Here is a 14,120-nt window from a genome sequence, read left to right on the forward strand (position 1 = left end):
TATTCTGGGCCAGCTTTAGCTCTGAGGCCTCGGCTGCTGAAAGCAGGTTTCTGGCCTTTGTTTACCTTCTGTATTTGATACAATGTTGCGGTCCGGCTGGCTGAAGCCCGGCTGACTAAAGCAGGTTTCTGGGGTTTTGTTTAGCTTCTATATTTGCAACATAGTTGCTTAGAGTTGTAGCTGAGAGGCCGGCAAGTCAGGCGGGGGACGTTGGAGTCCCGCAGTCACTGGAGCAAGCAAGCCTCCCTGTTCGCTTCAGTGCATGGCTGCCGGCCGCCATCTTGGCTGGCAGTTAATTTGCATATCGCCCTGATTAGCCAATGGGAAGGGTAGTGGATGTACGGCTAATTACCATGTTTCTCTTTTATTAGATAGCATAGACTAGAGGCCCAATGCACGAAATTTGTGCATGAGTAGGGTCCCTAGGCCTGGCCAGCTATCAGGCCAATCTGTAGGGCGACTGGTGGGGCGATTGGGGTGGCCCTGTTGGCACCTGCCTTGGCCAGCCTAGTGCTGCTTGCTCACCGGCCCCACCCCCTGCTGCCACTCGCCGGCTGGCCCCTCCCCCCAATCACCTGGGCAGGGCGATTGAGGGGTGGTTAGGGGGTGGCCCGCTTGCCAACCAGCCCCACCCCCTGCTGCTGCCATTGGTCGCCTCCCTCTACAGGGTGACCAGCAGAGCAATTGGCTGGCCTGGGGCCTGTGGGCTGCGGGCAGCTCTTGTATTGAGCGTCTGCCCCTTGGTGGTCAGTGCACATCATAGTGACTGGTCGTTCCACCAATCATTTCGCCCTTCGGTCGTTTTGCATATTAGGTTTTTATTATATAGGATTATGTATAACAGGGTATTGTAAAAATTAAGTTATGAAATTTTTATTAAAATGTTTCTTACATTATATTGGCTGGGCCATAAAAATATTCATTGTGGGCCATATGCGACCGCAGGCTGCAAGTTTGACATGCTTGCTCTAGCCCTAATCCTCATCACTCCTTACCTAGACTCTTGCCTATTTCCAGGCTCTCCTTTCTGCAGGAAAATCGTGATCTTTCGAAAGAACCAAGTTAGCATGTCAGTTCTATAAACCTACAAAGGCTTTCTATTGTCTACAAAATTCAATTCAAACTCCCCCCAAGGGGCGGACTCAAAGATGTTTTCAAGGTAACCCCAGGCTGCCTTCAGCGCTAACCCACTGCTACACACTTTGGTTTTAGTTTGCATACCAGATTTGCCATATTAGTTGTCCAATATCAGCCTTTCCTGTTACTCTTGCCTTCATTTACAATGCTCCTTCAACCTGTAGTAACCCTCTGCCTCAGCTCAGCCTGCCTAAGTCTTCCCATTGTCCTAGTTTAACTCTAAGGCTCATTCTTTGATGAAGTCTTTCTGATCTGTCCTTCAGAATTTCTCTCCTCACCCCACCTCAGTGCTCCCACAGCACCTCGTTTATACCAACATTATCACGGTAATCTTTTCTCCTTTTTGACGTGTACTTTAGATATTTGCAAAAGCCTCTCTACTTCATGTAAGTTTCAGGATGCAGGAAATTTTTCTCATTTAGTTTTATGTTGTTTTCATTCCAGAGCTTTATGGGAAATAAATTAAATTAAAATGGCAGCGTTAATTAGCATACATAAAATGACTCTCAGACACTGCAGGGCCCTGCATAATTTATGCCCATTATAATTTTACTAAATTGGATGTTTTTCTTTTCTTTTAATGTTTTTATTTATTTTTTTTACTTTTTTATTTTTAAATCTTTTATTGTTGAGAGTATTACAGATGCCCCTCTTTGTCCCCCTCCACCAAGTTCCTGCCCCTGCCCCACCTCAGGCCTTTGGCACCCTATTGTCCCTGTCTATAGGTAATGCATATATACATATAAGATCTTTATTTAATCTTTTCCCACTCCTTCAGCCCCCTTCCCTCTGAGAATCATCACTCTATTCCATTACCTCTGATTCTACTTATTCACTAGTTTATGCTGTTCATTCAATTTCGTATTCATTTATTTTTTTTCAGATTCAATTGTTGATAGATACGTATTTTTTGCCATTTTGTTGTTTATATTTTTTTCTTTTTCTTCTTTCTCTTCTTAAAGAATACTCTTTAACATTTCCTGTAATACTGGTCTGGTGGTGATGAACTCCTTGAGCTTTTTCTAGTCTGTGCAGCTCTTTATCTGACCTTCAATTCTAAATGATAGCTTTGCTGGGTAGAGTAATCTTGGTTGCAGGTCCTTACTATTCATCACTTTGAATATTTCTTGCCACTTCCTTCTGGCCTGCAAAGTTTCTGTTGAGAAATCAGCTAACAGTCATATGGGCACTCCCTTGTAGGTAACTAACTGCTTTTCTCTTGCTGCTTTTAAGATTCTCTCTTTGTCTTTAACCCTTGGCATTTTAATAATGATGTGTCTTGGTATGGTCCTAATAGAGTTCCTCTTGTGTGGGACTCTCTGTGCTTCCTGGGGTTGTAAGTCTAATTCTTTCACCAGGTAGGGAAAGATTCCTGTCATTATTTCTTCAAATAGGTTTTTAATTTCTTGCTCTCTCTCTTCTTCTGGCACCCCATAATGCAAATGTTGGTATGCTTAAAGTTGTCCCAGAGGCTCCTTACACTATCTTCATATTTTTGGATTCTTTTTTTTCCCTGCCCTTCTGATTGGATGTTTTTTGCTTCTTCATATTTCAAATTGTTGATTTGATTCTGGAATTCCTCTACTGTTGAATCCCTGTAAATTATTCTTTATTTCAGTTAGTGTATGCTTAATTTCTGACTGGTCCTTTACCATGTCCTGGCATTCTCACTAAGATACTTGAAAGTCTCACTAAGTCTCTTGAAGCTCTCATGAAGATCCTTGAGTAATCTTATAGCCATGATTTTGAACTCTGTATCCATTAGTTTGATTTCTTCCATTTCTTTCATTTGTGACATGCTTTTTTGTCTCTGCATTTTGGCTGATTCCCTGTGTTTGTGTCTATATATTGGGTAGAGCTGCTGTGTCTTCTGGAATTGGTAGTGTGGCCTTGTGTAGTAGGTGTCCTATAGGGCTCAGTGGCTCAACCTCACCAGTCATCTGAGCTGGGCACTCTAGGTGTGTCCCTTTGTGGGCTGTGTGCACAGTCTTATTGTAATTGAGACTTGATTGCTGTTGGTGTCACTGGGAAGAATTGTTCTCCAGGAAAATTGGCTGTGAGGACCAGCTGTGACTATAGTGGGAGAGCTGCTGTGCAGGAAAAACCCTATGGGGCAGGACTTGCATCAGTAGGGCTCTGGTGCTCACTGAGTCTGCCCCTGGAGTGTTTCACTTGTGGATGTGTACAGTTGTAATCTGATATGATTACAACTATCTACCAGGTGCACTGGCTCTTGGGTCTCCAGGGAGGTGCAAATTCAGCCACTGCCTGGGGCCACCTGGCAGGAGTGACAGAGAGATATGCAAATTACTCCTATTTGTCTTGGGTTTGGAAGTGCCAAGGTGAGGCCCATCTGTGAAGCGAGGCACGCTGGTGCTGGTGCCTGGTCTTGGGCCTTTTATTGATAGATTTGGGGCATGCTGCAGCTTGTTTGAGAGATTTTAGCAAAGTCTGAAGCCTGAGCCAGGACAGGCCATTCATATGGAAAAGCTGCTGTAAACAGATTGGGTGGGGCTACAAATTGGATGAGGGGGGTCTCTGGGAATTACCAGGGCAGAGAAAACAGTGTGCTCCAGTTTGATGGGGACTCAGATATGGTTGCCAGTCAGCCCTGGGACAGGGCAGGTCTCGGCATAGGAATAATGACCCCTGCGAGCACCTCTGTCTAGTAGAAAGCTGCCCAAGAATTCCTGCCTCAATGTCAGGCAAACCAGTTCCTCCCCATTTGTGTCTGGGTTCCCCAATGCCTCCTGGCACTGGAACTCAGTGGAAGCGAGTCCAAGCAAGTTCATGCACAGCCCTTTAAGAGGGACACCTGGGTCTCTGACAGCCTCTGTATCCCTTAGCCATGATCCCCCCTGGTTTTTACAGCCTGAAGTTACGGTGACTTCTCTTCCCAACTCTGGGACCCTGAATTGGGTTGGGAGAGGTCTGGTGTGGGGCTGGGACCCCTTGCTTTTCACGGCAGCCTCCACAGAGACAATCTTCCTCCTGATTAAAAAAAAAAAACGGCCCACATGGGTGCCAGATCAGCCCATTCTCTACCTCTGCCCTTCCTACCATTCTCAACATGTTTTCTTTACTTCTGTAGTGGTAGGACTTCCATTCAAGCTTTCAGGTTGTTTTGAATGATGGTTGTTCTGTATTTTAGTTGTAATTTTGATGTGGTTGTGGGAGGTGCTAAGTACTACGTTTACCTACACTCCCATTTTGATACCTCCAAGGTCTGTTTTTCTAAATTGGATGTTTTTCATGGTTCATAATCATCCACAAACTCAACAAATATTTGTTGAACATTTAACATGTTCTGCATTCTGGTGGGGACACACTAGAGAAAAAGTCCAATGGTCTGTGTTCTCATGGAACTTATATTCCATTGGAAGGAGATCAATAATTAAAAATACAAACAAGCCCTGGATGGATTATTTCAGTGGTTGGAGCATTGGCCTGGGCATTGAAGGGTCACCGGTTTGGGTCAAGGGCATATACCTGGGTTGCACATTGGATCCCTGATCAGTCCAGCCCATGCAGGAGGCAACCAGTTGTCCGTCCTTCCTTCCTTCCTTCCTTCCTTCCTTCCTTCCTTCCTTCCTTTCTTTCTTTCTTTCTCCTTCTTTCTCTCTCTCTCTCTCTCTCTCTCTCTCTCTCTCTCTCTTTCTTTCTTTCTTTCTTTCTCTCTCTCTCTTTCTTTCTGAAATCCAGGCGTGGTCTGAAGTGGAAGGTGGGTGTGTCGTCTTGTGGGACTGAGCCCTTAACCTGTGGGATCTGACACTATCTGCAGGAAGGCAGTGTCAGAATTGAATTAAATTGTAGGACACCTCGCTGGTGCCACAGAAAATTGCTTGTTGTGGGGAAAAACCTCCACAGAACTGGCGACCAGAAGTATGAGAAGTAAAGTGCTCCGTGGACACTCACAGGAAGACACTCATAGTGGGAAAGAACTGAGTTTCTCCCTCAGAGGAAGGGAAAATGTGGGTGCTTCTTTTTTTTTTAAATATATTTTATTGATCTTCCACAGAGAGGAAGGGAGAGGGACAGGGAGCCAGAAACATCGATGAGAGAGAAACACCGATCAGCTGCCCCCCGAACACTCCCCACTGTGGATGCGCCCGCAACCAAAGCACACGCCCTTGACTGGAATCAAACCCGGGACCCGTGAGTCCGCAGGCCGACGCTCCATCCACTGAGCCAAACCGACCAGGGCAAGGGGGGAGGCTATTTTAGATGGGGTGACCAGAGAAGCTTCTCTGAGTTGAGTGCATAACATTTGAACAGACCTAAATATTGAGAAAGATGCAGCCAGGCCGTGACAGTGACACTGAGGTGAAACAGAAAGTGGGCCTCAAGGCACAAATGGACTTGGCATCTTTACGGAAAGGAAAGAGTCCAGGTTGTTGGAGGGTAAAGTACTAATGGCAGAAGAGTGTGAGGTGAAGTGGGAGGGGTCATGCAGTGAAGGTAAGAAGTCTGGATTGAAAGGTCTGTGTACTGTGTTTTGAAACAGCATCTGTAACAAAGCCATGTGGTTATGTTATATACTAAAATTGACTATGTTTAGTTTTATGGTTACTCCAAATCAAAAAGAGAGTGTTTTGCATTGAGAAAAATAATAGAATCGTAAGGTCACTGTTAAGTAGATTAAAGGAATGCCAGCACATCCATTTTTTTCATGACTTTTCTTGTAAGCACAACTGTGGCAATTGCTTAATCAAACCTTTGGAATCTATCAGCCATCCTCCACACCATTTTGCGCAGTTTTTCTAATATTTCTCATTCTTCTCTTCTGCATACCCTCCAGCCATTGAACAGTCACTTGCTGAAACTTGTCTTCTGCTGTCATAACAACTGAGTTCTGCATGAATGGTTTGATTAGCTTTCCTGGCAATCTGATCCACTCAGTACACTTATTCAGAAGAACCTATGCTTTTGAGAGACTTAATCATGGTATGTGGGAGTGTAATAGAATAATTGAATCCCTAGACTCTAGAGCTTAAAGAAAAGGAAATTCGAGAAATTACATCATGGAGCACCCATATCATGCCAGGCATTTTGCTGGGCATTTTTTGTGCACTATCCCATTCCGTCTTTATAAACCTGTGAGCTTATTATCAGCTCCACTTTTTAAATGTAACAACAGGCTCAGAGGGATAAACTTGTCCAAGTAGTAAGGTTCTTAGTTGTTTGCCTAATCACATCTCTGAGTGTAACAGTGGGATATTATAACCCACCCCACCATTATTTTGACATGATTTCTGTAAATGCTGATTCTAATACATAGTTTGTAGATAAACAGCATGTTTGTGTAAGAATCCTAGGAACTTCCCTAGCCAGTTTTGCTTGGTGGTTAGAGCCCTCGGACTGAAGGGTTGCAGGTTTGATTCAGGTCAAAGGCACATACCTCTGTTGCAGGTTCCATCCCTGGCCCTGGTTGGGACACGTGCAGGAGGCAACCAGTTGATGTGTCTCTCTCACATCCGTGTTTCTCTCTCTCTCTGTCTCTCTTCCTGCCTTCCACTCTTTCTAAAAATCAATAGAAAAAAATATCCTCTGGTGAGGATTAACAACAACAGAAAACAAGTTCTAGGAACTAACTTCAGAAGATACAGACTCTGACCTTGAGTCATTCCAATTTCAGGACATTTGCTGACCTTGACATAAAACCAGGATGACACAAACCATGAATCATATCAGAGTGTCACTTGACCAGTTTCAAGATCCTATCTGAATAGACTTTGCTGGGCTGCACGTAGAGAATTTTTCAAACTCCTCCCTTTGATCTATTTGTTCTGCTTTCCCTCTCCTTATAAAAACCTCTGCCTGCACTGAGATGTTGAGATGGGCTTTGTGACAATAGTCCTCCATCTCCTCAGGTGACCGGCACTTGAATAAAACCTCTTTCCTTTTTTCACCAGCATCTGTCTAACAAGTTTGGTTTTTGTAGCAGCAGGCAGCCAAACTTGGGTTCCAGTTACAACAGTATTTCTAATTACTTGAGTGAGTATGTGTGTATTCCCATTGCATCTGAGGTCCTTCATGCCTCCTGCCTTTTTCATCTCTTCTTAAGTGGGAAGAGTTAAGTCACCCACTTTTTCCTTGTTGTCTTGTTCTTGTCAGAATGGGGCCTAGGAGTCTTGAGAAAATATTATAGATATTTTAATAAGCTATAACCTATATAATAATAATTATTATTTTGGCATAGATGACAAGGGAGGGAGAAGTAAGACCCCAATAGGCCTTGAGCACATGCAGTACTTATAGATCTTCTGGGGTGGGGAATGTGTTTTGTTATATGAAGGAAATTTTTACCCCTTATTTAAATATATATAGTTAATAAAATACTAATATTAAACCATGCTGCAAGTGTGCTATTTTTTTTATTTATTTATTTTAATCTTTATTGTCATTGTCGAGAGTATTATAGCTATCCCCCTTTCCCCCCTATTACTCCCCCACACCCATCTTATTTATTTATTTATTTATTTATTTATTTATTTTAATCTTTATTGTCATTGTCGAGAGTATTATAGCTATCCCCCTTTCCCCCCTATTACTCCCCCACACCCATCCAGCTGATTCCCATCCTGCCCCATCCCAGGCCTCCACCACCCTATTGTTTGTGTCCATAGGTAACATCTTTGGTTAATCTCTTCCCACCCCTTTTCCCTGCTTCCTTCTGAGATTCCTCAGTCTGTTCCATGTTTACATGCCTCTGATTCTTTATTCAACATTTCATGTAATACTGGTTTGGTGGTGGTGAACTCCTTGAGCTTTTTCTTGTCTGTGAAGCTCTTTTTCTGACCTCAATTCTAAATGATAGTTTTGCTGAGTAGAGTAATCTTGGTTATATTCATCACTTTGAATATTGCTATTCATCATTTTGAATATTTCTTGCCACTCCCTTCTGGCCTGCAAAGTTTCTGTTGAGAAATCAGCTGACAGTCGTATGGGCACTCCCTTGTAGGTAACAAACTGCTTTTCTCTTGCTGCTTTTAAGATCCTCTTTTTGTCTTTAACCTTTGGCATTTTAATTATGATATATCTTAGTGTGGGCCTCTTTGGGTTCCTCTTGTGTGGGACTCTCTGTGCTTCCTGGATTTGTAAGTCTATTTCTTTCACCAGGTAGGGGAACTTTTCTGTCATTATTTCTTCAAGTAGGTTTTCAATTTCTTGCTCTCTCTCTCTTCTAATTTCTGGCACCCCCATAATGCTAATGTTGGTACACTTGAAGTTGTCCCAGAGGCTCCTTACACTATCTTCATTTTTTTAAAAATCTTTTTGTTTGTTTTGTTAATCCTCACTCAAGGATATTTTTCCATTGATCGTTTAGAGAGAGTTGAAGAAAGAGAAAGACAGAGAGAAACATCGATGTGAGAGAAACACATCAATTGATTGCCTCCTGCATACACCCTGACCAGGGCACTGGAGGAGCCTGCAACCAAGGTAAGTGCCCTTGACTGGAATCAAACCTGGGACCTTTTGGTCTTCAGGCTGACGCTCTATTCACTGAGCCAAACTGGCTAGGGCTCTTCATATTTTTTTATTCTTTTTTCTTTCTGCTCTTCTGAATGGGTGTTTTTTGCTTCCTCATATTCCAAATCATTGATTTGATTCTCAGAATCCTCTCCTCTATTGTTGAAACCTTGTAAATTATTCTTTATTTCAGTTAGTGTGGTTAATTTCTGACTGGTCCTTTTCCATGTCTTTGGCATTCTCACTAAGATACTTGAAAGTCTCACTAAATCCCTTGATGCTCTTATATAGATCCTTGAGTAACCTTATAACCATGGTTTGAACTCTGTATCTAGTAGTTTGCTTGCTTCCATTTCTTTCACTTGTGACATATTTCTTTGTCTCCGCATTTTGGCTACTTCCCTATGCTTTGATTCTATGTATTAAGTAGAGCTGCTATGTCTCATAGAATTGGTAGAGTGGCCTTATGTAGTAGGTGTCCTGTAGGACTCAGTGGCAACCAATTTATGTGTCTCAACCTCCTCAGTCATCTGAGCTGGGCACTCTAGGTGCACCCCTATGTGGGCTGTGTGCACAGTCTTGTAATTGAGCCTTGATTGTTGTTGCTGTCACTTGGAGGAATTGACCTCCAGGCAAATTGGCTGTGAGGACCAGTTGTGACTATAGTGGGAGAGCTGCTGTGCAGGAAAAACCCCTATGGAGTAGAGTCCCAGGGGTGGGCAAACTTTTTGACTTGAGGGCCACAATGGGTTCTTAAACTGGACCGGAGGGCCGGAACAAAAGCATGGATGGAGTGTTTGTGTGAACTAATATAAATTCAAAGTAAACATCATTACATAAAAGGGTACAGTCTTTTTTTTTTTTAGTTTTATTCATTTCAAATGGGCCGGATCCGGCCCGTGGGCCGTAGTTTGCCCACGGCTGGAGTAGACCTTGCTTCAGTGGGGCTTTGGTGCTCATTGAGTCTGCCCCTTGAGTGTGTAGCTTGTGGATGTGTACAGTTATAATCTGCTATGATTTGAAGCTGTCCACCAGGTGCACTGGCTCTTTTTGGTCTCTAGAGAGGTGCAAAATCAGCCACTGCCTGAGGTCACCTTGCAAAAGCTACAGAGAAATCTGAAGAAGGATGCTATTTCTATTGGGCTAGGAAGTGCCCAGGTGAGGCCCAGCTGTGAAGCAGGGCACAGGCTGGTGCTAGTGCCGGGTTTTGGGCCTTTTATTGATAGGTTTGGGGCATGCTGACATCAGTTGCAGCTTGTTTGAGAGATTTTAGGAAGTCTAAAGTCTGAGCCAGGATAGGCCATTCACATGGAAAAGCTGCTACAAACAGCTTGGGTGGGGCAGGGTCTCAGGGAATCACCAGGGTGGAGCAAACAGTGTGAGCCACTCTGATGGAGACTCAATTTCACTGCTGCATATGGCCCCTGTCAGTTAACTCTGTGGCAGGGGAGGTCCAAGCACAGGAACAATGACCCCTGCATCTGTGAGAAAGCTGTACATGAGTTCCTGCCCCATGCCAGACAATCTAGGTCCTCCCCATATGTGTCTGGGTCCCTCAAAGCTGCCCAGCATAGGAGCTCAGAGGAATGGAGTCTGAGTAAGTTCATGCTCCGGCTCTTTAGAAGAAACACCTGGGACTCTAGCAGCCTCTGTGTTACTCAGCTACAATCCCCACTGGTGTTTACAGCTCGTAGTTACGGGAACTTCTCTTCCTAGCTGTGGAACCATGGGCTGGAGGTCTGGTGTGAGGCTGGGACCCCTTGCTCTTCACAGGCAGTCTCCGCAGAGACGATCTTCCTCCTGATGAAAAAAACAGCCCATGTGGGTGTCCGACCAGCCTGTTTCGCAACTCTGCCCCTTCTACCAGTCTCAATGTCCTTTCTTCTTTACTTCTCTAGTGGCAGACACTCTAACCACTGAGCATAGTGGCTAGGGCTAGAGTTCTTTTCTTGCTTTTTCTAGTACATGGAAAAAAATGGTTCTCCCTGCCAAATTTGAATGAGTACTTTCCAAAAAGGCTCTAATTTTTTTCCAATGATTAAGAATAATGCCTTACATTTGGAAAAGTGTTTTGCGGTTTCCAAAGCACTCCAAGGTAATTGTTATTGAACCTTCACATTGACCTTGTCAGGCAGACAGAGCAGATATTTCTGTCCTTATATTACATAGGAAGAAATTTGAAGCCCAAGAAGTGAAGGGAGGAGGAGTTGGCTAACTTCACACAGCCATGACTGGAACCTAGGCCTTAGCTTTTCTTTCTAGAGCATACTGCCTTTTTGTTTTTGTTTTTGTTAGCCCCAAATTAGGGATAATCATATTTGCATTTGGATCAGTAACAGTGTTGCATACTTCTTTCTTATAGGTCCAGTTTTCTTTTGACTGCCACATATGGACTCCCAAAAGTCTCCGAAGGAAACTGTCCTCATTACAGGAGGAGGTGGCTATTTTGGTTTCCGGTCAGTGCATCTGTAAAATATGTCTATGAATTATTTTACTGGTGGTTGCTGATAAAAAAAGTATAGCTTTCAACTCTGACATTAATACAGTATATACTTTTACTTGTTTGTATAGTGTTAAGCCAGGAATGAACTATTTTGCCCACTGCTCAGATGCTAAAATTGAGAGCTACAGGTTTATTCCATGTTAAGAAAAGTTCTTTTATTTTTTTAATTAAATCTTTATTGCTGAAAGTATTACATATGTCCCCTTTTTCCCCCCATTGACCCATTTTGGCCCACCCTTGGCTCCCGCCCCAGGCCTTCACCACCCTATTGTCTGTGTCCATGGGTTATGCATATGTGCATACACGTTCCTTGGTTGATCCCTTCCCACCCACCTCTGCCTTCCCTCTGAAATGCCACACTCTGTTCCATGCTTCTATGTCTCTGGATCTATTTTGTTCATCAGTTTATTTTGTTCATTAGATTCTACATGTGAGTGAGGTCATGTGATACTTATCTTTCTCTGACTGATTTCATTTAGCACAATATTCTCTAGGTTCCTTCATGCTGTCTCAAAGGGTAAGAGATCCTTCTTTTTCACTGCTGCATAGTATTATTCCATGGTGTAAATGTACCACAACTTTTTTAAGCACTCATGTACTGATGGGTGCTTGGGCTGTTTCCAGATCTTAGCTATTGTAATTGTGCTGCTATGAACATAGGGATGCATACATTCTTTCTGATTGGTGTTTCAGGTCTCCTAGGACATATTCCTGGAAGTGGGATCACTGGGTCAAATGGCAGTTCCATATTTAATTTTTTGAGGAAACTCCATACTGTTTTCCATAATGGTTGTACCAGTCTGCATCCCCACCAATAGTGTACTAGGGTTCCCTTTTGTCCACATTCTCGCTAGCATTGTCCTTTGTTGATTTGTTGATGGTAGCCACTCTGACAGGTGTGAGATGATATCTGTCATTTTAATTTGCATCTCTCTGATGATCAGTGACTTTGAGCATATTTTCATATGTCTCTTGGCCATCTGTATGTCTGCTTTGGAGAAGTGTCTATTTAGGTCTTTTGCCCATTTTTTAATTGAATTGTTTGTCTTCCTTTTGTTAAGTTGTCTGAGTTCCTTATATATTTTGAATATTAACTCTTTATTAGATGTATCATTGCCAGATATGTTCTCCCATGCAGTGGGATCCCTTCCCTTTTTGTTTTATTGATGGTTTCTTTTGCTGTTCAGAAGCTTTTTATGTTCATGTAGTTCCATTTGTTTATTTTCTCCTTAGTTTCCTTTGCCATAGGAGATATATCTATAAACATATTGAAATGAAAGATGTCTGAGATTGTGCTGCCTATGGTTTTTTCCTAAGATTTTTATGGTTTCATGGCTTACATTTAAGTCTTTTATCCATTTTGAGTTTATTTTTGTGTATGGTGTAAGTTGGTTGTCATTTTTTTTTTTTTGCGTATATCTGTTCAATTTTCCCAACACCATTTATTGAAGAGATTGTCTTGACTCCATTGTATGCTCTTGCCTCCTTTCTAAAATATTGAGTGTAATGTCTTGGGTCAATTTCTGGGTTCTCTGTTCTGTTCCATTGGTCTATATGTCTGTTTTTGTGCCAGTACTAGGCTGTTTAGATTACAGTGGCTTTGTAGTATAAATGGATATCTGGTAATATGATCCCTCCAACTTTGTTCTTTTCTCAAGATTGCTGTGGCTATTTCGGTCTTTTTTGGTTTCATATACATTTTTGGAGTATTTGTTCTAGATTTGTGAAATGTGCTGTTGGTAGTTTAATAGGGATTGCATTGAATCTGTAAATTGCTTTGAGTAGTATGGACATTTTAGTGATGTTAATTCTACCAATCCATGAACACAGTATATTCTTCCATTGTTTATATCTTCCTCTATCTCTTTTTTCAATGTCTTATAGTTTTCTGAGTACAAGTTTGTTTCTAAGTATCTTAATTTTTTTTGTTGCAGTGGTAAATGGGATTGTTTATTTAGTTTCTTTTTCTGAGAATTCATTATTGGTATATTAAAATGCCATTGATTTTGGGGTGTTGATTTTGTATCCTGCTACATTGCCAAATTCATTTATTAAATCTAGTAGTGTTTTGGTGGAGTCTTTATTTTTTCTATGTGCAGTATCATGTCATCTTCTAATAATGAGAGTTTTACTTCCTCCTCTTGAATTTGGATGCCTTTTATTTCTTCTTCTTGTCTGATCACTGTGGCTAGGACTTCCATTACTATGTTGAATAAGAGTGGGGAAAGCGGACATCCATGTCTTTTCCTCTTTGTAGGGGAAATGGTTTTAGTTTTTGCCCATTGAGTATGATATTGGTTGTAGGTTTGTCATATATGGCCTTTATTATGTTGAGGTGTGATACCTGTATTCCCACTTTGCTAAGAGTTTTTATCAAAAATGAGTGTTGAATTTAGTTGAATGCTTTTTCTGTGTCTATTGATATAATCATGTGATTTTGTCTTTCAGTTTGTGTATGTGATGTATCACATTTATTGATTTGCAAATATTGTGCCAGCTTTGCATCCCTGAAATAAATCCCACTTGGTCATGGTGTATGATCTTTTTAATAAATTGCTGGATCTGATTTGCTAGAATTTTGTTGAGGATTTTAGCATCTATGTTCATCAGGGATATTTGTAATTCTCTTTCTTTGTAGTGTATTTATCTGGTTTTGGAATTAGGATAATGCTGGACTCATAAAAAGAGCTTGGAAGTGTTCTTGGATTTTTTGAAATAGTTTAGGAGTATAGGTGCTAGTTCTGCTTTGGACATTTGGTAAAACTCCTCTGTGAACCCGTCAGGACCCAGGCTTTTGTTTGCTGGGAGATTTTTGATGACTGCTTCTATTTCAACAGTTGTTATTGGCCTATTCAGGTTTTCTGATTCTTTCTGATTCAGTTTTTGAAGATTGCATTTTTCTAGGAATTTGTCGATTTTTTAAAAAATATATATTTTATTGATTTTTATTTTTTACAGAGAGGAAGGGAGAGGGATAGAGAGTTAGAAACATCGATGAGAGAGAAACATC

At 41.9% G+C, this 14,120-nt stretch overlaps 1 protein-coding gene across 3 annotated transcripts in view; it reads left to right on the forward strand.

Annotated features, from left to right (window-relative positions):
• The window catches only part of SDR42E1 (short chain dehydrogenase/reductase family 42E, member 1), a 28,404-nt gene that overhangs the window by 7,343 nt on the left and 6,941 nt on the right, over nucleotides 1–14,120 (forward strand). For all 3 annotated transcript variants that reach the window (XM_005862578.2, XM_005862577.2, XM_014536720.1), the window contains exon 3: nucleotides 10,970–11,063. In XM_005862578.2, coding sequence (XP_005862640.1) covers nucleotides 10,996–11,063 — 68 coding nt within the window. In that variant the 5' untranslated portion in view covers nucleotides 10,970–10,995. The remainder of the gene's footprint in view (nucleotides 1–10,969; nucleotides 11,064–14,120) is intronic.

Source organism: Myotis brandtii, unplaced genomic scaffold (genome assembly GCF_000412655.1).
Source record: "Myotis brandtii unplaced genomic scaffold, ASM41265v1 scaffold165, whole genome shotgun sequence".
Lineage (NCBI taxonomy): Eukaryota > Metazoa > Chordata > Mammalia > Chiroptera > Vespertilionidae > Myotis > Myotis brandtii.